Source organism: Trichoplax adhaerens, genomic scaffold, assembly GCF_000150275.1.
Source record: "Trichoplax adhaerens TRIADscaffold_4 genomic scaffold, whole genome shotgun sequence".
Classification (NCBI taxonomy): Eukaryota; Metazoa; Placozoa; class Uniplacotomia; order Trichoplacea; family Trichoplacidae; genus Trichoplax; species Trichoplax adhaerens.
The window spans coordinates 3,010,358-3,033,859 of NW_002060946.1; the positions used below are offsets into that span (position 1 = coordinate 3,010,358).

A 23,502-nucleotide genomic window follows, 5' to 3' on the forward strand; every position below is an offset into this window, starting at 1 on the left:
GTCCGCCTGTCTGTAACATCAGAGATTAAATGTGCAAAAATAGCTGTCACCCGCTTTATTGTTTAGTTTTATGCTATATATACTTTCTTGATGAAACAAGGTGACAATCTATTTGCATAGGTCATGTAGTCTATTAGATGTCAATACCAACGCGTTCTTGATTCAGTATAAGGAAAACTTTGAATCAGAATATTGTACAATACTAACACGGATATTACAGTATGATGTACTGTATTAACGTGACTGTAGCATTGTTCTGTAGTACAGTATGCGCATGGATACTGTTCTTTGTATTGATTGAGATCTTGACTATTAGCAAGATGGCTACTTTGGAAGACAGACTATTGGGAGAAAAGTTAGACTATTACTGTTCAAGTTCTGAAGATGAAGGTCATCAGGCTGGCAAGAGAGAATCACATGGCGAAGAAGACGAAGAAGGTGATCATCAAGACCCAAGTCTTGATCTAGACGAGATTTATTCCGTCAAGACTGATAAGGTAATACGCCATTGTTGATGAAGCTGGCTTGGAGAATAATCAATGCTCGACTAGCGAGAACTAGAGTTGCTATTACTAGTTTCCTAAGTACGAGTGATCATATTCTACGTATGGATGTGATCAAGTTATTACTGTAGTCTACGTCGATATCAGAGGCTACTGTGGTTTCATTTTATAAAGTCATCCCTATCGTATACACCATTTACTGTAGATAGGGAGATGGATAGAGTGTTTAGACAGTACTACTTTTATATCTAATCTTTCATTGATAATTATATTATAACTAACAATTACCTTTAGTGTATTGAATTTTCAATAAAGTATAGTTACCGCAGACTCCCTAATGTAAAAGTAGTCTTTGAGTAGCTATTTACTTCCTGGAGGTAGTAAATTACTGGTATTACAGCAACTTACAGTAAAAATATCAAGCAACACTTGTACGTCTAAAGCTGATACGTTATTGTGAAAAAAATGGCATATTAACATAGTGTAGTAACACTACCTATCCGAATATTATTTATGGAACTAGTAGAAGTTAAGCTAAACGATATACGGCTATGATCATTAGCTCTTGGCATTGAGTAGTTTATTGCTAGCACGTGCTGCAATTTTAACGCTGTAGTATATTCCACCAATACGTTACTAAGTGATTCCAAGTCATCATCAGCACTTTGCCCATAAAGAGTTGTAATTACCGTTATGGTAGAACTTATGGCCCAAGGATTGTCGATGCACGAGTATTCTATCTAATAGATTCAGGTCATTAATTTTAAAATTACTATTATATCTCATAATTATGTTTTCCTGTACTCAAGACTGGTCCGAAAGGTGTAATAGAAGACTTTCGACGATATAAACAGTTAGAAAAAGAGAAAAGACATGACAATGATCGCGAAAAGGCTGAACTTGCTAAGAAGCTTTCTATGGTTTGCAATACACAACAACAGGTACTTCTTACTATAATAGATTATTCTACTTTTAATTAGATAAAATTAAAGCGCTCTGAAATGGAAAAAATCGTGGACTGAAGGATTATTTAAATATGAATTGCCATGATACAGTGTACCTAATTTGCTAATTCATTTAGGAAGAAGATGATATCGACTTCGAAAATGATCCAATCCTAAAACAATTAATGCAACGAAGACTAGAGGAAATGAAGGGTGCAGCAGCAGTATTGTACGTGTATTAATAATACAAAATAACTTTATTGATAGATAATTGCTTTCTGTATGCATTTCTGCGCAGAATGTATGAGTTACAAATGATTTTAAGACTTTAGATATAACTGCAGTTTACTAAGGATTCTAATTTTATGTCAGACCCAAATTTGGTAAATTATACGAAATTAAGTCCACCGAATATTTGGATACAATCGACAAAGAAAATTCAAATGTTACGGTTATCGTACATTTATATAATAATGTATGCAAACCTTTACCGACGTGCTATTTCGCCCGTTTCTCTATTAAACAATGTATAGATTTCTTGGGTTTGTTAGTAACATCGTAGAGATTAAATATACTACTACATTATTTTCATTTGTACTCTAATTATGCACATCAGTAATATACATACCGTCCAGTAGACCAACAACAATAATTAAATGTACCGTTGAAATTATATCAACAATCTAGATAGATAACAGCTAGTTTTTTCTATATTTCAACTGTACAATTTAAGAATGTTTACGTATTACGTTATTTTTTATCTCACTCTTTGCTACGTGTTGTACCTTGCAGAATTTACGTAAATGCAAAAACATGACGAGCTGTTTAAACCAACTCGCAAAGCATTATACAACGGTAATTTACATAATCATTTTCATATAGACTTTGAGCGATGTTACCTACCTATACGCGTTTGTTGTATCGGTCTTTTTTAGGTCAAATTTTGTAATGCCAGGGCGTCTGGTATACCTATTCTCAGCGCCGAATTCGTAAGTAATTGGAACATTTCGACATTATCGCATCAACTTAAAATTGATTATATTTTCATACTTAAGAATCTTGTACGCGAATATACAATTAAATAAGTGGCTATTCTATCAAAATTATCAATTACACTTCCGTAGCAATACACGATGTCGCTTATCATGTCGTATATTTTAGACACAACGAGGATTGCCGGCGCTTCTTCTATACCGTGATGGTAATGTGATTGGTAATTTTATTCGTATAACAGACAACCTTGAAGATCGGTTTGACGCTGTTGACGTTGAAAATTTTCTCTTAGAGTACGTAAATACATGTAGTCTGTGGCAGAATGTTCGTAGTTATTGGACTCTATAATGTTGGGAGTAAATTATCATATTTCTTAGCATCAGTTAAAGTTTATAGTTAGCGAAATATCGGCACTGTAAATATTATTACCACGTACTATGGATTTTCATTCAGGATGAAATAGCCAACTTAATAGTGTTAGTAACTTTTGTTTTAATTTTTGCTCTTCCAGGCATGCCATGCTCCCGACTATGGACAGAACATTTGCAGATACATTAAATTCAGATTCAAGCGATGAATAATGCAATCGTAATATATTCTCTGATCAATAATTTAAAGCCATAACATACTAAAGTTACGCGCTACAAAGTAATAAGATAAATGCGGTATAATGCAACTCTTATGAAGAAACAAGGACATAAGACTACCATATCGGTGATCATATGATTTGTCTTATATCAAAAAGGCTTAGTAAAGTGAAAAGATCGAAATATTTATATTATTTTAAGTTTTGCTTTAGTGCTTTTAAGAAATTCTATCGATAACTAAAACCAGACATAGTTTCTGTCTTGACGATCATATTACATCTGAGGTTACAACTTCTTAAACGCTTTAAGATAGATAATTTCTACATTTTATTATTTTGCTGTAAAAATCATTTTAGAGATTGTATAGAATGTCTAAAATATAGTTGTATCAACTACCCTTACATGAGACAGATAGTAACTTTGCATCAATGATAAATATTTACTAATATTAAAGTCGTATAGCGGGTGAAGCAGCGGAGCATTTCCTTAGAATCCTTGAAAGAATGAATCTGTGTTAATCTTACGAAGGAACTTTATTTGTGGATACAACAAATTGTTGATGTATTTCCATCGTAATCAAGCATGTAGTTTGTTATTACTGCTTTTTAAATATATGAGCTATATGGATGTAGAATTTCAAATAAAAATTAATCGAACTTATTTGCCTGATCACTATTGAAGTATCAACTGCAGAAATCAATTTACCAGTAGCTGTATACCAATATATATCATGTATACGCATATGCACTGGCACTGTCTTGCCCTAGACTATAACTCGGCAGTTATTCTGAGTACAGTCCAGGACAAAACGATGTGCCATGCTAAAATATTCTTGCACGCTCTACTACTCCTTCTGTATACCTGTAATTTCATACAGATTTGTGTAGTATGGAATATCAGCAAGAAAAATTTGTCTTAACTTTACAAAAAATGATTAACTTTAATTCATTTTGACAGAAAAGGTATCATCAATACAGTATGCCTGTACTGTATACAAAGTGAAAAATACAGCATTACAATAGAAAATCATAAAAGAAGTGAAATTAGCGATTTTTTAATAACTTTAACAACTGAAGCTAATTTAGAAAGATAGTTCTTTCAGCCTCCATTTCATAACTAGGTCAACTACATAAACAGCAAAAGCAGTATATACTACGACAAATCAAAGTACTGTAATAGCTATAGTAAATAATGAATAATAAGACAGAAACTACACATAATGCTCAGGTAAGATTTTAAATAGCACCACAAAAAAACTCCCCGATAAACATCTTACAGCTACACATAAAAATGTGCAATACTTTAATATAATAGAGATTGTTGAAATAGCTATCACCTACAGTTAAGCTTTGTTCTTATGATTTATTTTTGAAATTATGATAACACAACTAGATGATGCATCGTATGAACTAGTGGCTTCTTACAAGTACTGATGTCAGCAAATTTGCTACATTATTGTGTACTTGTATATTTACTTGAGATAGATGTTGTGATACACAGCAGTAATTGTAAATATCCTTCCTGTGTTAGTGTACGCATATCTACTTTGAATCGCCATCTAATTGACCGTTTCTACGCATTCTTTAATTCTTTGCCAATCTTGTAGCTGAGAATTTGATTCCAGTCCAACTTTGAGCGTGTGATCGGTAATTGCCGACGTAATGCTTTAAATGCGGTATCCGACATATTGTTATAATTTTCAGAAATAGACGTCTATTGCAAATGTAATATTTATCCAGTTATTTAAAACGCCAAAAGTGAATGAAAAACAGGAAAAGTAACTATTTATCAGTCATACGCTACAATTTTATCTTACCTGATATGCAGCCTCAGCACTTCCTATCAATTTGACTAACTTATCAGCGGTTCCTCTTTCAGTCTACATAGTCAGATTATATTTTTGCAAATTCTTAAATTATGAATTTGAAATATCAGACTAATCAATTTACCAGGTTGGTAGTCAACATGAAATAAACTTCATTATCAGTAGCAATATCATACACATCCGTCTATCCCATTTACCGTGACGTCAACTTGATCTTCATGTTCTTTGGAGGTCACCAGTTGGACATTCCCATCTTCATAGTAGTGTACCTAGTATCAATAGAATTAGGAATTACTGATTGCCGTTAATTATTGCTGTATCACCACAAGGTGCTCTGATTATTCAGTCTTAAAATTCCGAAGCTGACAAAATGGCATTAAAATTTACAGAAATTATAGATTGCTCATAAAAAACAGAAAAAATGCCCTACCTGAACCTTAATGCTGCCCTTAACTGTTGCAAAATTACCACCACTGGGAATTGTTACTATCCATTCGGATTTCCAACGGCCATTCCTATTGCAATTCATGTAGAGTCAGAATAATGATCTTGGTAACTAAAATTTAAGTTTTCAATGCTAAGGTAACTTTTTTGGACTATAAAATACGTAGTACATAGTTCTATATTACAGTTGGAATGGATACTAGATGTATCGTGAGGCATCTAGGTAATGAAGAAGTTACAATATTTTTATCAGTCAAACAAACCAGTAATTCTTCGCCTGATAATGATGATCTTCAATGCAAATCACGATGGTGATATCTGAATCCGAATTACCAAATACAGAAAAAACACCGTGAGGGTAATACGACTTGATGTAGCCACGGATAGCTTCTTGAACTGCCTTTCTGTATGGTTCTGCTTGGCTATCCATATCATGATCGCGAATGTCTGTCACTTCTTTACGCAAATGATCTAACTTGAATGATCGTCCTTGAAATGGATCAATAAATCTGTCATCCTCTATCTGTCCATGTTTACTGACGATTACCTAAATATCGCCACATAATTGATCGTTTTGGTTAGATAGATGAAGGTATAATAAATCAATCGCGATAAGTAAAAGTCTGCTGATAATCGGCTGTGCAATATTCTTTATTAGTACTATTTGCTGCTATCATCGTTTAACTCTCTTACCAAATCGTCTGAGTCATCCAACTTTACAGGGAGGAATTGTTCCATGTTGTACGAAGCAAAGGATCTTTTGGATGAAGTGAAGATAAAGATATTATGAATAACGAATAAAGGTATAAAACATGTCGTACTATATAGATAATCTATTTAAGAAATGGGTCTAATAATTATAATGAACATAAACTTACTCTGCAGAAGCACCTTTCAATATGGAATCATTTTGCAGCAAGATACGGACATCTAAAATTAATAAACATGTAAATACCACTAGTTAAGGCAGCTGTAGCGAATTAAAATAGGAAATTCACATCGAGAGCATAAGCGTTTGACCCTTGGACAGAGTGGTATACGGCTGATACCACCCAACACCACAGCAGCATGGATACTGATATTGTTAATGTACTGTATAAACTATCGCTATTCCTATCTACTGTATACAGTATGTACATTTACAATATTTAAAAGAGGCACAGAGAAAGTAAGTCAGATTAGCTAACGTTACCATTTAAAACTTCGTTAAATTCGCCAGGTGGCGCATGGGTAATAAAGTTTGAAGCGATGTTTGCCTATATCGATACATTGATAATATATAATCAAAGTAATAACATCAAATTAGCGCCGATCAATTTTAGCATTCTATTTTCAATAAAATCATCCACGTTAAATCAACAGTTATCAAGATCTTGTATAAAGTTGAAATGTATGCCATTCAACTCAAATCAATTAATATGAAGCAGTTGACGTCCAAATTCCAACAATATCAATACTATGCAATATATTAAAGAGGCAAAATATCTTTAGGGATTGATTTTAAGGTTATGAAAGGTTCGTATCTCTATCTTTGATGCGAATATAGGGATAATGGTAACTCTAGATATCTTGTCTTTGCAAGTAATTAAGTCGTTGATAACCCTAATGCGATTATCGCACACGAATTTGAAATGAAACAAAATACGTGTAGCACTTGTGGATGGACGATCGTGCTAGGATTTCAATTTCAAAATGATTGCATTGAAAATCGCAATCAAAGCTTTTATATTCAAATATATCGATCGCATATTGTGATTTAAACACGATGATGTTCCATGACTTCAAGGTAATCATCCGGTCGTCGATCTTGAGAGCGAGTTGAATAATCCATGAAAGCTACAGCGTGTCAACTATAAAGACGGTTACGCGATGTTGTAGAGTGCAAAAAGTAGGAGTGCGTAGACGTAGGAATGAAGCAGTAAGTCGCAACAACAGCCATAAGCCGTGATTAAGTCATTGCAAAAGAAAATATGCATTGATTGGTAATCAAATAAATTAAAATTTAATCCAACGATAAACAAAGCGAAAGTCATATTAAACTGCAAGTAACATGCTCCCAATGGAAGATGACAACGCGTTGGATAGAAGTGAAGATTTAGGTTGGAGTTTTTCTGAACTTCGATCTTATCCTTTAGGAGAAAAATGAGATAAATCCTGGTGCAAGATCGATATTGTCCAAGCAGCCCTCCATGTCCGCTGCGGTAATTTTGTTAACCTTAGGTCAACCATGGAGGACCACTTAAGACAGAAGTGATATTGACCGCGAGTAGTCTACCACGCTTAAAATCTCCTACGTTGAAAGGGTTGTAAAGCAGGAAGTAAAAGACTGTAGACGCTAGGTGAGAAAGTGACAAAAAGATTCAACTCCAGCATCATAGCAAGAGCATTTGAGCGTCATTGAAAGGCATAAACCTGTACAATTACTACATACAAGTAAACACATTGGTCTTATGAAAATAAGAATCGTAGGAAGAGACCATTATGATGAATTAAGTCAATATGATTAACCTTTTCTTCATCGGAAATAGGTGTTTCGAAACTGTCAGAAGCCATTGCCGTTCCACCCAACTTTGATGATCGACTGCGCAGCTCCAGTACTGTGTGCTACTACAGTACAGTTTCTACAGTACATTTACTGAGGACGGTGCTGTACTGTACCGTTGTACTGTAGTGTACAGTATAGAACTGTACAGTACAACGGCAGTATCCCGAGCAGCTACAGTACCGTGCGCGTTTTGCCGTCTGTCTGTATTCGGCTATGCACTGCACTGAGTGAGTATGGGGACTAGCGGCCCATACTGTACTAGGATAGAGTTTTGATTGATGCATTTCTGCCACACTTGGCAGGAAACCGCTCTAGCGATGTCTTGGTTTCGCAACCCAAGACAAGAATGCCGCCATATGACTACACTTTACTCTATTCTACAACATACTGTATATTGTAGTATGCACTTTATATCCCTCTTTTGCTAACACTCCTCATCCAGTTCTGTACTGAGAATGGAAAGACAGACGGACGGAACGTGCCTGGTGCGCTACGTTGCTCGCTAGACTCGTATGGACGGACGTGCGGCTGTGTTATTAGTCACAGACAGACAGTACCCAGCCAATACCAACAGTCTATACAGTGTAGCAGTAGAGAGGCGCTCGTCTGCTGTACACTATGTTCTTAATGCATTGTTTATGCACTTTGGACTTTTTTACGCTAATAAAATGGCCCCTTCAAAGAAAGGCCAACCTAATCGACGCAAAGCAATCAATTTGAAAGAAAATTGACAGCTAGACTATCTTAACTTAATATAGATTCCTAGATAGCTACGACACACATTCAGTAAAGAATTATCTAATATTGACCTTTTATATAACTTGGTGCATTCTCAACCGGCCAGGTACTGAGTAAGCAGAACGAGCAGCTTTTCTCTCATGCGATCCAGTACTAAAACCCCCAAAAGGGTTTGCACTGCAGGTTGCGTTTTGCGTCCCTCTTTATGCTTCTCAATTTTACTGAGACACTACTATTTTTGCTGTACTTTGCTGTCACTTCTGCGATACTGAACTATGTTCCATGGTTGATTCCATTCATCAATGGGAACTTGAAATCAGAATGCTAATTGCTTCAAGTCATTTGTTATGTTTGCTAGGAGGATATTTTGCAAATGTCAAATCAGTTAGGGCTACCGGGCTCGATGAGTTAGAATATATATTTCTTGCCCTCATTACTTTTTGAAGCAAAGTGGACACTATCCTGCAGTCTCTCGATCAACTCTTATTCATCATAAAGTAATGAATTCATTATTTAAGTAAATCCACATAATTATGAAGGAATAGGAAAGTATTTACAAGAAGTACTAATGATTTACATAAATTAAATTAAATCAGCGTACATGACGTCATAAAATTCCTACAGACATTCATTCCATGACTGCGATTGAGAAAACAAAACCTCAGCTATCATCCCACCCTGGCAGTACCCATGACCTTATTGGCATACTGTATATCTCCCCCGTACGTTTAAATAGATTGGAAACATTTCTAGGATAGTCACAACCAAAACTGGTAAATAGCAATCCATCGAAGGAAATGAAATAGATATTCAAAATTCACGTTTATACGTACTGTACACTTACCAGAACAGTAGAAGAATCTGAAATACTAAAATCTTCACCACTACACCGTCATGGCAACACCGATGGCAACACCGGAGAAGCCTCAAATCGACTTTACGATCAATTTTGCGGATGTTTAGTTGGAGCGGTATTGGGCGATTGCTTCGGTGCTCCATTTGAAGATATTCCATTTGATTCTATATCGTTAGATTCAGTCCAAAGATTTACACGTCAAGATTACAAGAAGAAACAAATACTCTTGTACACTGATGACACCGCCATGGCGAGATCGATTGCAGACTCACTCTTATCGAACTAGTAATTTCCTAAAGTTTCCCTAAATTATACATTGCGTTGCTTTTCATCTTTAGGAGTACGTTATACGTAAAGTAGTAGGTGACTATAGGCACTTAGCCAGTCCTATAGCTAATAGTTGGCGCTAATAAAATTTTATCGTATTGTTATGTATTATGCAATTCTGTATAACTACTCATCTCTACTGTTCATTGTAACAGTGGTTTTAATGGAAGTGATTTGGCTAGAAGATTTACTGAAGAATATTTTCATGATCCATCTCGTTACTATGGTGGGCATATTCCCATCGTTTTCGGAAATCTGCAAGCTTCTAACTATACTGATCCGGAAGGCCCTGCAAGCCAACAATTTAATGGTAGTGGTTCATTCGGAAATGGTTCTGGTATGCGTGTTGCTCCTGTTGCATTATTTGCTTACAATGCTTCCATCGAGGATGCTCAAGCGGTACTGTAATCTTAATCAACTGCACTACTTTCCACTTGTGTTCAGCTTGCAATTCTACGCAGCTGTTCTGTAGATAATACTTTGCAATAGTATTTTGCAACTTTCTTATTCACTCCGAAACCTGGAGTGAATTCAGAGAAGCTAACTTACTCATAGCTAAAATTCATGTACAAGGTCAGCAAATTGGACTGCATAACGAAAATATGAAAGTAAAAGTTCTTTACAGTTAATTAGCGCTTGAGAGTAGACAGTAATTTTATAATCAATAGATAGACGTAGCTAAATAGCATAGTACGTTTCATACAGTACTGTACAGTACAAGTAATGCTAAATTTACATTAATATGCTATTATACAATATTTATATTGTGGTGCTAATCACTCAAACTGCTATTGACACTACAGTATGTATTCTGCTGCCTTGCTTACCACAATTTACTATCTAAATCATTATAGTATTAATTTTCTTATTCTGTACGTATGCAGTTAGCCGCCAAAACCTCTAGAATTACTCATACACATCCTAATGGTGTAAATGGAGCTATCATGCAAATGTTAGCTGTTCGTGAGAGCCTCACAATGGATGCTGCCCAAGGTCTTGACGTTTATGCTTTCCTTGATAAAATGCTAATATACATGGAAGATATTGAGCATACTCTACCAACCACAGTCACAGCATCCATGGAAGGAATGGATGAAAAAGAAAAAAATGTGTAAATACAGTCTAATATTCATGTATGATTGAATTAATCAATGTAACTTTTGAATCGTACAGACTGATATTTCTGATACACCCTTTATGACTTGTTATCGTCTGCGATAGCTATAGGTTAACCCATTTGAAAAACAGCAACACCAGTATGCAAGGTCGTTGCTCAACTTACGTAGAATCTCTGGTTAGAATGTATCGACTTTTACAAAAATCAAAATCTGTTAAAACCAAGTCTGTTTATAGGTAGTAAATTTTTGATACCATTTATTGCCTATCTTTTGATTGATTGATTCTATTACACTGATGAATTGCGATCTGAGGACATTGTTACGTCACTTAATCTTTTAGAGCTCTTGGCAACGGTATAACTGCAATTGAAGCTATTCCCGCTGCTCTTATGGCCTTTTTATGCGTAGCTTGTGAGCCGAAAAATACGTTCATGGATGTAATTGAATATGCAATCGCCTTAGGCAACGATACAGATACTATAGCCACGATGGCAGGAGCTATTGCTGGAGGCTATTATGGATATAATTCATTACCAAAGGATTGGATTGAGAAATGTGAAGGGAGTTCGTATGCGTTCGATCAAGCTGAAAAGTTATTCAACTATGTAATACAACGTGATAAATAATACCTACTTATAGATGGCATAAATGATTCACTGAAATAGAATAGATTTCATGAAATTGGATTATATTTTAAATTGAGCGATTGGAAACTTAGCGTATTGCGATCTTTATTATTATTTAAACTAAACTATTAACTATTTTAAATATTATCAAGCCTGACGACTTTATTAATTGGCATAGTAAACATGCACTGTATTGAGACCTTTGATTGATTCTAAACCGAATTTGCTCCTCCCTAGGAAATGCTTTTAAAACGTATTATTTTTAGTTATTTCACAACATTTATGATATAAAGTGTAATAAAAATTCAACTCTACTATTGCAATCCTCAAGTTTACGTTAAATTGCAAATAACCGATGAGGAATTAATATATTTCCAACTACTCCCAATTACATAGCTTGCGGTCAAAATTTTCAATTTTATTCGTCAGTACTGATTTGGTAATAAATTGTAGAGTTGTAGCTTGACTATTCAATCCTTCATCTTTCAAATAAAGGTATACTGTACAAGGAGTGTACTATAATATTTAATAAAAGTTTAAATAACACACAAATTTATCAGTAAAATTTGTAAATACACGTTGGCGCATAAATAAATCAAAGTGTATAAAATAATAGATGTAGGAATGAAAACATTATAAATCTGTAATGTTATGACAGTCTTGTGTGTGTATAAGAAATTTTATCATTTTGAAGTTCAAATTAATTATTACGGTGCAGCTATAAGATGGTCCGGACCGTATGCTGGTGCAGCTTTGCAGGAATTGAAGCTGCTATTTTAGGACGAAATCTATCGTAGGATTACTTTTTAAGGCCATAGAATATCGTTGTTTACTGGCCTGGTGGTAACACTCCATCAGCGATTGCTGCAATCAGATTTTACGGCCTTGATAGCTAATCTGCATCTACTAGCAGCCAACTACTTATAAACTTGAAAAACTTTATTTGCATGGCAATGACGTCATAATGATCGTCGCAGCTGCCAGCTGGACAGAACCTGTCACAGAAGTACCGCAAGTCTTTGCCTAGTAGTCCAGCTCATTCATCGCTCAATTCTTATAATAATTCTATAATTACGTTTGCTAATCTCATGCTGCAACTAACCAGCTACACGGACAGACTGTTGAATTCGACCAAGAACAACAACTGCAAATCATTAGCAGGAATAACATTGCTGCAGGGTTGGCAACGCACAGGTATGTGTAGACCAATTGCTCTGCGTTGCTAAAGGTAGAACTATGCTCTTGTGAAACTTCTAAATAATAATGAATAGAAGGATATAAATAATATATACTTAATAATTTAGAATTGGATCAATACTAAAAATCTCTGCATTAGCAGCAATACCAAAATGGTAACAATGACGAGAGCAGCCTCCAACCGGCTTCGTAATAAATTTCATGGATGTTTAGTTGGAGCTGTATTGGGCGATTGCTTAGGTGCAATATTTGAAAATGATACTTTCCAAAGTATACCAATCGAAAAAGTTCAGAAATTTACACGTGAAGGCTATAAAAAACAGCAAGAACTCTTTTACACAGATGACACGGCCATGGCAAGATCGATTGCGGACTCGCTGTTATCTAAGAAGTACAGTAAATTCCCTATCATTTCTCTAGTCGTAAATAAAGTTAACATACCTTCAATATGGATAGATAATTCAATTCTATCCTGACATAATATGGTACTAGTGTTTCTCATCATACGCGTACGCATATGATTAATTAATAGTGGCTTTCATGGAAGCGATATGGCCAAACGATTTACTGAAGAATATTTTCACAATCCATATCGTGGCTATGGTGGCAATGTTCCTACTGTTTTCAGTAAACTAAGAGATTCTAACTATGCTGATCCAGAAGGCCCTGCTAGCCAACAATTTGATGGTAGCGGTTCATATGGAAATGGTTCTGCTATGCGTGTGGCTCCAGTTGCGTTGTTTGCGTATCATGATCCCGTAGAGGAAGCACAAACGGTACTGTTATTTCGATTAGCTGCAATGCCTTGTGTTGTTTTTATACTTTATTCAAGACTTATTTTCGTTCAGTTAATGGCAGATATACTGTAACTGATTCGTTTAATATGTAATAACATATTTCTATTATGGTAATAGACATTTATTCAGCGAATTATTGCATATAGAATAGTGCTACAATCTGAAGATTCGCTTGAGAACAAACGTATATAGACTATCTAAAATCTGAATAAATGATTATTACTATCGTCTAACTGATTTATAGTACTCGTACGTTAACACTTTCAAATAACTGCAATATCTTTTTAGCTGATTTTGATGTTATTTATTATCGATAATTTGCGTTCAATCTACTATCAAAATCGTTACAACAATAACTAGTAACAACGTCCTATTTTCTATTTGCAGATAGCTGCCAAAACTTCTAGAATTACTCATACACATCCTGATGGTGTAAATGGAGCTATCATGCAAATGTTAGCAGTTCGTGAAAGTGTCATATTAAATGTTAGTCAAGGTCTTGATGTTTTCGCATTCCTTGATAAAATGTTGATTTACATGGAAGATATTGAACATACTTTACCAACGAACGCCATAGCAGCTATAGAAAGAATGGATGAAGCAGAAAAAAACGCGTAAGATAGTATATCACAGATTTATTCAAGCATAACTAATGCGGCCTTTAAATTGCAACTATCAATTCTATATTGACTTAATGCGCTTAAATGTGTCCTTTATCTCTTGTTATCGTCTATACTACGGTAGTCGTAGGTTATCTCAATTGAAAAATAGCGATACTAGTATGGAAAATCGTTGCTCAAGTTACGTAGAATCTCTGGTTAGAATGTGTAGGCTATTCCAGGAATCAAAATCTATTAACTCTGAAGTTGTATATAGGTGATTTTTATGGCATTTAATTCTCTACCTATAGCTATTGGGAGATTCATTTAATTGAGATATTGCGGTCTGTCTTAATGCACTATTACAATACTTGACTTTATAGAACCTTTGGCAACGGTATAGCTGCCATTGAAGCCGTCCCGGCTGCTCTTATGGCCTTTTTGTGTATAGCTTGTGAGCCGAAGAGTTCATTCATGGATGTAATCGAGTATGCAATATCTTTAGGCGGCGATACAGATACTATAGCTACGATGGCAGGAGCTATCGCTGGAGGTTATTATGGATGCGACTCAATACCCAATGGATGGATTGAAAAATGTGAAGGAACTGCATATGCGTTACAGCGAGCAGATAACTTGTTTGGCTACGCAGTGCAGCGCTATACATTTATCAGTTAGGACTTTAGCCATTTATAGCCTGTACTGTTATATAAACCTTTAACCATTTAAAACCGCATCAAGCTTGATGATTTAATTAAATGAAATAATCAAAATGTGTGATGGATGAACATCACGGCTTGTAATTTGTATGATTCAGAAAAATGAAAGCATTTTTCTAGACATAACGACTTTAAAGCATACAGCATCTCTACTATGACATGCAGTATCACGATAATTATATTCTGAAATTCCAATCGTTGAGATAGTCATGTAGACTAGAAGACATTTAACTATTAACATTTCATCTCATTGTTCATAAAATATCGTGCAGTTCACGTAAATAATTTACAATTTTACATGTTAGGAGTAGGGTAGGCCATGATACCAATATCTTTTATTTTATTTTCTAACAACGATTAATTATACACAAGGCGAATATCTTCCAACGAATCTGCAAATTTTAGCAATCGAATTTAATTTTACCGGACTTTACGTTGTTGCGTTAACCTAAATGTAAACATTGAACACATATCGTATACTGGTGATAAACATAGTATTTTAGAATACCTTTTAGTAATATGAAATTTAATCAACTATATAAATTGATTTAAAAAGTAAATGAAAAGTATTCTATTGACATACAGTAGCTAGTATGGACCTTATTCAGGCAATTGTTACTCTAAGCTGCCCACTGTCTGTATTGGTTAGTAGCTAAAAAGGGATAATGATTCCTTATACTTCTGCTCCGTTATTTTAAGGGGTTTAACTTAATTTACGTAGAAATGCTCTTAAAACCCTGCACTAGTGATCAGTTATTTTTTCAGGCACCATAGAATACTATTTTGATTGATTTTATACAGTACAGTACACTCTTTCATTTTGCAATACAAACGTATGGATCGATCGATGTGCACGGTGATTGGTCAGCCGTAACTTTACAGATCATGTCTGAAAAAAGGTCTTCTATAGAGCTAATAATAATTATAATTATAATTAATGCTACTTTGAACGGATAGCTTCTCGCTTAATTTACTACGCAATAAATAGTCTGGTTTGCATGGCGTGTTCTAAATTTATAACGAGAAAAAGTAGAACTGTCACAGAAAACAATATACGCTACTGTACTACGAGCTCATTGTCACAATTGTCAATCGTTCAATTATACTCAATATACATAAACATTAGCTATCACTTTTTAGATAATATTATGCAAGTATGTTGGTATCTATTAAAAATATGTAAAATGGTATAGATAAATTACTATAAACACATTCCTAGATAAGTTATCTTATGGAAACTATGTTACGACAGCTAGGCAAAAATTACTCCATAAAGAAGCTAGCTAGCCTAGAAATGCTGCGATCTCAAGTTCACTATAACCTACCAATCAGTTGGTTATTGCAGGTTGGACAAGTCTATCGAAAGTATGAAAAGTATGAGAATGATTAAGATCTCCATTTTTAGCAGTCAGTAGCTACGCAACTGAAGGTGTTGTGACGTCATTAGCCATGAAAGGCTTAAAAGCTTAATTAATGTTACCATGCAACTGAGAAAGTATTTTACATGAATATCGTAATGGCGAACTTGGACCAGGCAGCATCAGATCGGCTTCGCAATAAATTTCGCGGATGTTTAGTGGGAGCAGTATTGGGTGATTGCTTTGGGGCAAATTTTGAAGATACTGCTCTTCGATTCATATCATTGGAAAAAGTTCGGAAATTTACGCGTGAACGTTATCAAAAACAAGAAGTACTCTTATACACGAATGATACCGCCATGACTAGATCGCTTGCAGATTCGTTGTTATCCAATGGGTAAATTTATTAACATACGTGTTCTCTAATTGCACAGTACAATATATTGTGCCATGTAGTAATATTTCTATAATAGAAATAGAGATAACTCTTACTCTTATATAATGCGATTCTGCAATTTACCAATTCTCCGATCTCATCATGCCATTAACAGTGGCTTCAATGGAACTGACATGGCTAAACGATTTGCGGAAGAATATTTTAATGATCAATCCCGCTTTTACGGAGGCCATGTTCCGGACGTTTTTTATAAGTTACAAATGTCGAACTATACTGATCCAGAAGGCCCCGCTAATCAACAATTTGATGGTAGTGGTTCGTATGGAAATGGCTCTGCTATGCGTGTTACTCCCGTCGCATTGTTTACTCACAACCGTTCGATCAAGGAAGCTCAAACGGTACAGTAATTTGAATAAATTGCTGCACTTTCGTATTATTTCTTATCCACACACAGACTGTAATCTTACATGGTTGTTATGTAGGGAAATAATTTATCTCAGCTGCAATGTGATAAGTCATATTAAAGAGAAAATTATTTCAATGCAAAGTTAAATGTAGTGAGCAATATCGGGAAATCGAAGCAGTGTAACGATTAACGAAGAGTTAATAGTGCTCTATCTTAACGTTATAAGCTGTAGTTAACAGAAAATATTTACAAACTGATACATAACAGAAGTTTCAGGAACGAACTAAAAATTTATTATTTTTAACACTCGTACTGGATTTTGTTAATAACGATGTAACTTATGTCGTTTTTAATGTACTTGTACAGAATTGACTACGCCTACTGGGATATAAAATAATGTACCAATATTAAACCTCCGCCGCGATTGTACAGTACATACTTTGCGATCTAAAATCTGAATAGATAGATATTAACATCATATAAACTCTTAATTGTTTTCACATTAGCTTACAAATAAGTAAGTTAATTTAGCTCTGTTTATTATTAGCGCCATGGCTTATTATAATTTACTATCTAAACTAATAAAGTAATTTCTCTGTTCTGTACGCAGCTAGCGACCAAAACCTCTAGAATTACTCATACACATCCCGATGGTATAAATGGAGCTATCATGCAAATGTTAGCTGTTCGTGAAAGTCTCATGCTTAATGCTGACCAAGATCTCGATGTTTTTGCTTTCCTTGATAAAATGCTGATCTATATGGAAGATATCGAACATACCCTACCCACAAATATTACAGCCGCTATGGAAGGAATGGATGAAGTAGAAAAGAATAGGTAAATGCAGTATACGTGTATATGGTAATTATCCACACATGCTGTAGTTAATACAGCTTGCAGGTACAGATGTTTGTATTCATGGTTTGTTCTTTATGACCTGCTATTGTCTCAATAATAACAGTTATAGGTTAACGCATTTGAAAGAGACTGATACTAGCATGGAAGATCGTTGCTTAACTTATGTAGAATCTCTGGTCAGAATGTATCGGCTTCTACAGGAATCAAAATCTGTCGAACGTGAAGTTGTGTGCAAGTAATAAATTTTAAATTTCGTTGTATTATCTATCCATTACCTGAAACTAGTTTTACACTTCAAAATTTAAATCCAAATATTGCAACTTTTGCTTATCTTGTAGTGCTTTTGGTAATGGTATAGTTGCGATCGAAGCAGTTCCAGCTGCTGTTATGGCCTTTTTATGTATAGCTCGTAAGCCGAATAACACGTTCATGGATGTTATTGAGTATGCATTATCTTTAGCTGGCGATACAGATACTGTAGGTTCGATGGCAGGAGCTATTGCTGGATGCTTCTACGGATACAATTTATTGCCAAAGGGTTGGATTGAAAAATGTGAAGGAACTACGTATGCGTTCGATCAAGCCGATAAATTATTCGACTACGTAATGCAACACGATAAATAATACCAACTTATGAACTGTATAAAAGGTTAACTGAAATTTGAGAAGTGTTATGAAATAGGAATATAGTTTTAAATTACACAGTTACCGTAAAACCTCAACTGCATTTAACCTGTCCTGTCATTAAAAATTTTTATTTATTTTAAACATTTCTAAACATGACGATTTCAATTAAGTATGATAAATAAATATATATTGATTGATGATTGTTGCTACATATAGTTTTGAATACCTTAGTAAAAACAAAGCTGCTTTTCATATACATCCATATTAAATACAATTGAGTTATACTAGCATGAAGTATCACAATAACAATCGATAGACGAGCTATAATTAAGCCTGACTGCTTACGAGAAATGCAGTTCGCGTAGAGAATAAACAATTTTACCTACTGGCAACAATTGTAATTACAAGTATATTATCTAATTTCTAATCATGAACAAGTAGCGGGATGGAACACTATTCTCATAATAATTAGGTTAAGTTATTGGCTGATTTGGTAAAGACATTCTACGAAATCTGCAAATTTTGCAAAGTGATTTTTGTTTTACGGGGCCCGTTGATTTTAGTACAAAGGTATAAACGCCCTTATGGGCTTATGACCACAACAATCGGCCATAGAAGCATAGTCAATAATTAGAATATGAGTCAGATGCAATGAATAATTATAGTATAGAAGAATATCCATCAAAACGTGGAGTGATATAGTCACTTTTTTAACATTAGAAGTAAATTTGTTGATGGCTCTTGCAAGGAAACTTACTACTGGATTTCCTTCAGTAATTGCAATCTATTAATTATCGACTGCTTATGTAGCAGCTAAGCCTAAACAGAAACAACTACGTGACGATATTTGTATTGTTATTATCAGCTATTATAATTATTAATTATTATTTTATGAATTGATTATCTTTCAATTAGAATACAGTACAATTACTTATAAAATAGATATGTCTAGCATTCGCTGTGATAACCATGACGTCATCCGGACAAGATCACTAGAGTAAACTAAGCAAACGAGTAGAAATATCGTAATGGCTACAAAGATGCAAACAGCATCTGATTGACTTCGCGATCAATTTCGTGGCAGTTTAGTTGGAGTACAGTAGTACCTGGCGATTGCTTAGGTGCTAAATTGAAGACACTTCATTTCAATTTATGTCAGCCATAATGGTGCAGAAGTTTATAAGTAAGGGCTACAAAGAGGAAGCAATACGCTTGCATGTAGATGCTACCGTCATGATAAGATCGATAGCAGATTCGCCGGTGTCTGATAGGTAATCTCCTAACATCTCCTATCGTATAGTATATCCCAGGTCTCCCTCTCTAAAACTCCCAATCTTTATACCCTCGACCGCAGATTATACCCGGTAACCCTCCCTCCATTAAAACTCTCGGCTTTTATACCCTCGACGGCAGATTATAGTCTGTAGGGTGTCTGCAGAATCTACAACAAGCCTTCCTAACACTTAAAAGTCCTAACCATTAAGCATTGTACTGTAGTTTCTTAACATAGCTATTCTAGTCATACTGTAGGTATTGTACTAATCTTAGCACTTGCTAAATGTCAGTTATGCACATGCAGTAGTACAGTGTTCCTTCTTTAGTAGCCTCTGGTATAAGTCTGTTTGTACAGACTGCATGGGTTAGTATTTGTTACGATTTCAGCTAATTACAGTAGTAATGTGGTAGGAAATACAGTAATAGTATGTCGAGTGGAACTGTACATCTCAATAAAGTAAGTGTTGATTACGCACGCTACAATAGCATTATAATTATTAATGATAGAAGGGCTTAGAATAAATGCAATAATCTGGCTTAGATTACCAGTTTATAAACGAGTATAATCTTATGTTGACACTATACGATACTATTCTATACAACTCCTTCTTGAATATTTAATTGACAATGGCTTTAATGGAAGTGATATGGCCAGAAGATTTACTAAAGAATATTTTCAAGATCCATCTCGTTACTATGGAGGCCATGTTAATACTATATTTAATACATTATGAGTATCAAATTACCCTGATCCAGAAGGCTCTGCTAGCTAATAATTTCACTGTAGCGGTTCATATGGAAATGGTTTTGCGATGCGCGTTGCTCCCGTTGGGTTATTTAATTACAAGAGTTTCATCGAGGAAGCTCAAACAGTAACATAATTTTAATTTCAATCAACTATTATGCCTTATCTATGTTGTATGTATACATGTCTAAGCTGCTACTTTACTCAACTGTTATGCAAGTTATTATCGTGTAAATGTGTTTAATACGATAAATTGTACTGTATATTTCTATAAAAGATTTATTCACTGCGAAATTAAAATTACTGTATAAAGTTAGAAAAATTGAGCAGTATAAAGAGGAGTCGATACCGTTCAAATCCTGCGCTATATACTATATTACTATATCATAAATGCTTAACTGAGAATGCTGAACGAATAATATACTACGGAACCTTACTAAGCGAAATAAAGAGATTTTAAAACTCTTAATAACATTTGATAGTAACAGCGGTATTGGTGTACCGCTTGTAATATGCTTCTTCGTTATATAATTAATCAATGAGTAATTAAATAAAGGCAATTAAAAAGTTCTCTATATCTTTACTTTATACTACTATTAAACATACAACAATGTATTTTATTAGTAAAAATAATATATTCGATTGTAGAAATATTAATATACACTGTATGCATGCATGTATTATAGTATATACTGCACGATTACATTTTTCTTCTAAGTATTATGGCAGAATGTAACTTCGTTTAGAAATAAAACATATTTTATGATCTTAAATCCGAACAAATGCATATTGCTGTCTTCTACACTTTCTTAATTATAGTTTCGTACGGTGTACATATACATTGACGATGCTTAACTATCAACGCATTGCTTTTTATACTTTACTCTTTACTGTAAGTATGTGTAATAAATATATTATTGATTCATTCTATGTATAGCTAGCCGCTCAAACCTCTAGAATTACTCATACGCACCCTGATGGTGTAAACGGAGCTATCATGCAAATGTTAGCTATTCGTGAGAGCCTAGCAATCAATGCTGAATGAGGTCTTGATGCTTTTGTTTACCTTGATAAAATACTGATCTATATGGAAGATATTGAATTTAGCTTACCAGCGAAAATCACGGCAGCTATGAAAATAATGGATGAGTGGGAAAAGAATGTGTAAATATAGTATACCACTCAACCATTTATGTGTAACTTAATGTAGCTATTAAAATACTGATGCTAATATCCTTATATTCCTTTTATCACTCGTTACCGTCTTATATAACGATAACTACAGGTTAGCACATTTGAAGAAGAGTGATATAAGTATGGAAAATCGTTGCTCAAGTTAGAGTCTCTAGTTCGAATGTATCGAATTTTACAAAACTCAAAATCTGTTAAAACTGAAGTTTTATATAGATAACGAGTTTTAGCGATATTCTCTATCGATTAATTGATTCTATTACACTAAAAAACAGTTTGGACTGAGCATACTGTATTTGTTATGCATCGTGGAACTTTCGGTAATTGTGTCGCCGCAATTGTATCTGTTCCAGCTGCTCTAATGACCTTTTTATGTATGGCTCTTAAGTCAAAAAATTCATTCTTGGATGTGATTGAATATGCAATATCGTTATGTGGTGATACAGATACTATAGATATGAAGGCAGAAGCTATTGCCGGATGTTATTATGGGTATAATACATTACGAAAGCGTTGGATTGAAAAATGTGAAAGAACTGCAGTAGATCAAGCTGACAAATTATTGGGACTATGCAAGGCAGTGCGGTAAATAATGCCAGCATAGGGAATAAGGTGACTACCACGAAATTCGAACACACTTTCACGTTAATAATTCGAACTTTAGTGAATTGTAATTTACATTGTTATATAAGCCATTTCAAATAAAATATATGTCAAGCTTATTGACTTACAGTAGACCAAAGCGAACTAAAAGTATAAATTCAATTCAATACTGATGGTTATCACGACATGCAGTTTTATGCCGTTTAAAAATCAAAGATGTTTTTATACATATTATGTTTAAAGCATACGTCTGATTCTATTTTCCTCCATAATATGGAGTATAATGATGGCTCTACTCTTTAGTTACAATGCTAAAAATCTAAGAATGTCTTATAAAAAAGGAGTCACTATTCATCTAAGTATTCATAAAATATAAAGTTCGCCTTATGAATTTACAACTCAATTTGGTAAGAAATTTTTATTTTGATGGTTATTATAAGTTTCTAACTTTGAATGTACGATCAGAACCAGTATCATCTTAACAAGAGATTAATTGAATTGATAACTTTACTTGGTTACAAGTTTAAAGTTTGATGATTATAAATTTCTCACTTTAAATATACGATTAGGACGAATACCATCTTGATAACAGATTAGTAAAATTATACTAAATTATGTCATACTAAATTGCAGGCCAATCTTTATGAACTTTATATCTTTTTGAAAGCAATTTTGTTTATTGGACCCTACATAGTCGTATTACTTTCATAAAAGTTTCCAATCCGCAAGTGATTGCGATCAATACTCACTATTGAACGTAGAGGATATAGTAGATATTTAGATAAGTAACACATTAAAAATAAGTCAACCTAGATTTGTAGAAGCTATTGTCACTAAAGTGCGTTGGAGTGTCAAAGCCAAAAGGTAACCAACTCTGAAAGTAACTCTATAACATTGCTAGTCTTAATTAATATGATACGGTGGATTTAAGTGATGTTGCATAAGCCCTAATTTGCAAATGAACATTATAGTACTTTTATTCAAAACCGTGGAAGTTTTTCAGTGCGAGAACGATTAAAATAGCAATACTAAATATACGCTGATAGTTAAAAAAAAATTTAAGCGAAGTGAAACCTTGTCGACACGCCAATATAAGTGCAAGTTGATAAGAAATTGACGGTAAATGTTAAAACTTTTCAACATAGCCTGAAATCTTTTCGGTAACTTATTAAAATTTTTATTCTTGTGTACCTCGGCGCAATTTTTCAAAATAATGGGTAATTA

General features: G+C 34.3%; 5 protein-coding genes across 5 annotated transcripts; 4 read left to right on the forward strand and 1 right to left on the reverse strand.

The window, feature by feature from the left end:
• Positions 1-320: 320 nt before the first annotated feature.
• Positions 321-3,021, forward strand: TRIADDRAFT_55484 (uncharacterized protein; the record flags this gene model as incomplete). The annotated part of the gene is made up of 7 exons (XM_002111409.1): positions 321-497; positions 1,313-1,444; positions 1,585-1,676; positions 1,820-1,922; positions 2,383-2,436; positions 2,609-2,733; positions 2,952-3,021. 7 exons carry the CDS (start codon positions 321-323, stop codon positions 3,019-3,021), a joined length of 753 nt encoding a protein of 250 aa, XP_002111445.1.
• A 1,578-nt stretch (positions 3,022-4,599) lies between these two features.
• On the reverse strand, positions 4,600-7,849 carry TRIADDRAFT_23547 (uncharacterized protein; the record flags this gene model as incomplete). Its single annotated transcript, XM_002111915.1, has 9 exons — positions 4,600-4,740; positions 4,844-4,906; positions 5,050-5,121; positions 5,283-5,367; positions 5,560-5,843; positions 5,990-6,053; positions 6,175-6,226; positions 6,489-6,552; positions 7,805-7,849. The coding sequence occupies 9 exons, from the start codon at positions 7,847-7,849 to the stop codon at positions 4,600-4,602; spliced, it is 870 nt and encodes a 289-aa protein (XP_002111951.1).
• Positions 7,850-9,682: 1,833 nt separating this feature from the next.
• TRIADDRAFT_55486 (uncharacterized protein) lies at positions 9,683-11,506 on the forward strand (the record flags this gene model as incomplete). Its single annotated transcript, XM_002111410.1, has 4 exons — positions 9,683-9,720; positions 9,918-10,161; positions 10,647-10,873; positions 11,221-11,506. 4 exons carry the CDS (start codon positions 9,683-9,685, stop codon positions 11,504-11,506), a joined length of 795 nt encoding a protein of 264 aa, XP_002111446.1.
• A 1,358-nt stretch (positions 11,507-12,864) lies between these two features.
• TRIADDRAFT_24625 (uncharacterized protein) lies at positions 12,865-14,777 on the forward strand (the record flags this gene model as incomplete). The annotated part of the gene is made up of 5 exons (XM_002111411.1): positions 12,865-13,094; positions 13,236-13,479; positions 13,888-14,027; positions 14,251-14,376; positions 14,483-14,777. The coding sequence occupies 5 exons, from the start codon at positions 12,865-12,867 to the stop codon at positions 14,775-14,777; spliced, it is 1,035 nt and encodes a 344-aa protein (XP_002111447.1).
• Positions 14,778-16,334: 1,557 nt separating this feature from the next.
• TRIADDRAFT_63844 (expressed hypothetical protein) lies at positions 16,335-18,461 on the forward strand (the record flags this gene model as incomplete). The annotated part of the gene is made up of 4 exons (XM_002111412.1): positions 16,335-16,573; positions 16,728-16,971; positions 17,590-17,816; positions 18,176-18,461. The coding sequence occupies 4 exons, from the start codon at positions 16,335-16,337 to the stop codon at positions 18,459-18,461; spliced, it is 996 nt and encodes a 331-aa protein (XP_002111448.1).
• Positions 18,462-23,502: the final 5,041 nt, after the last annotated feature.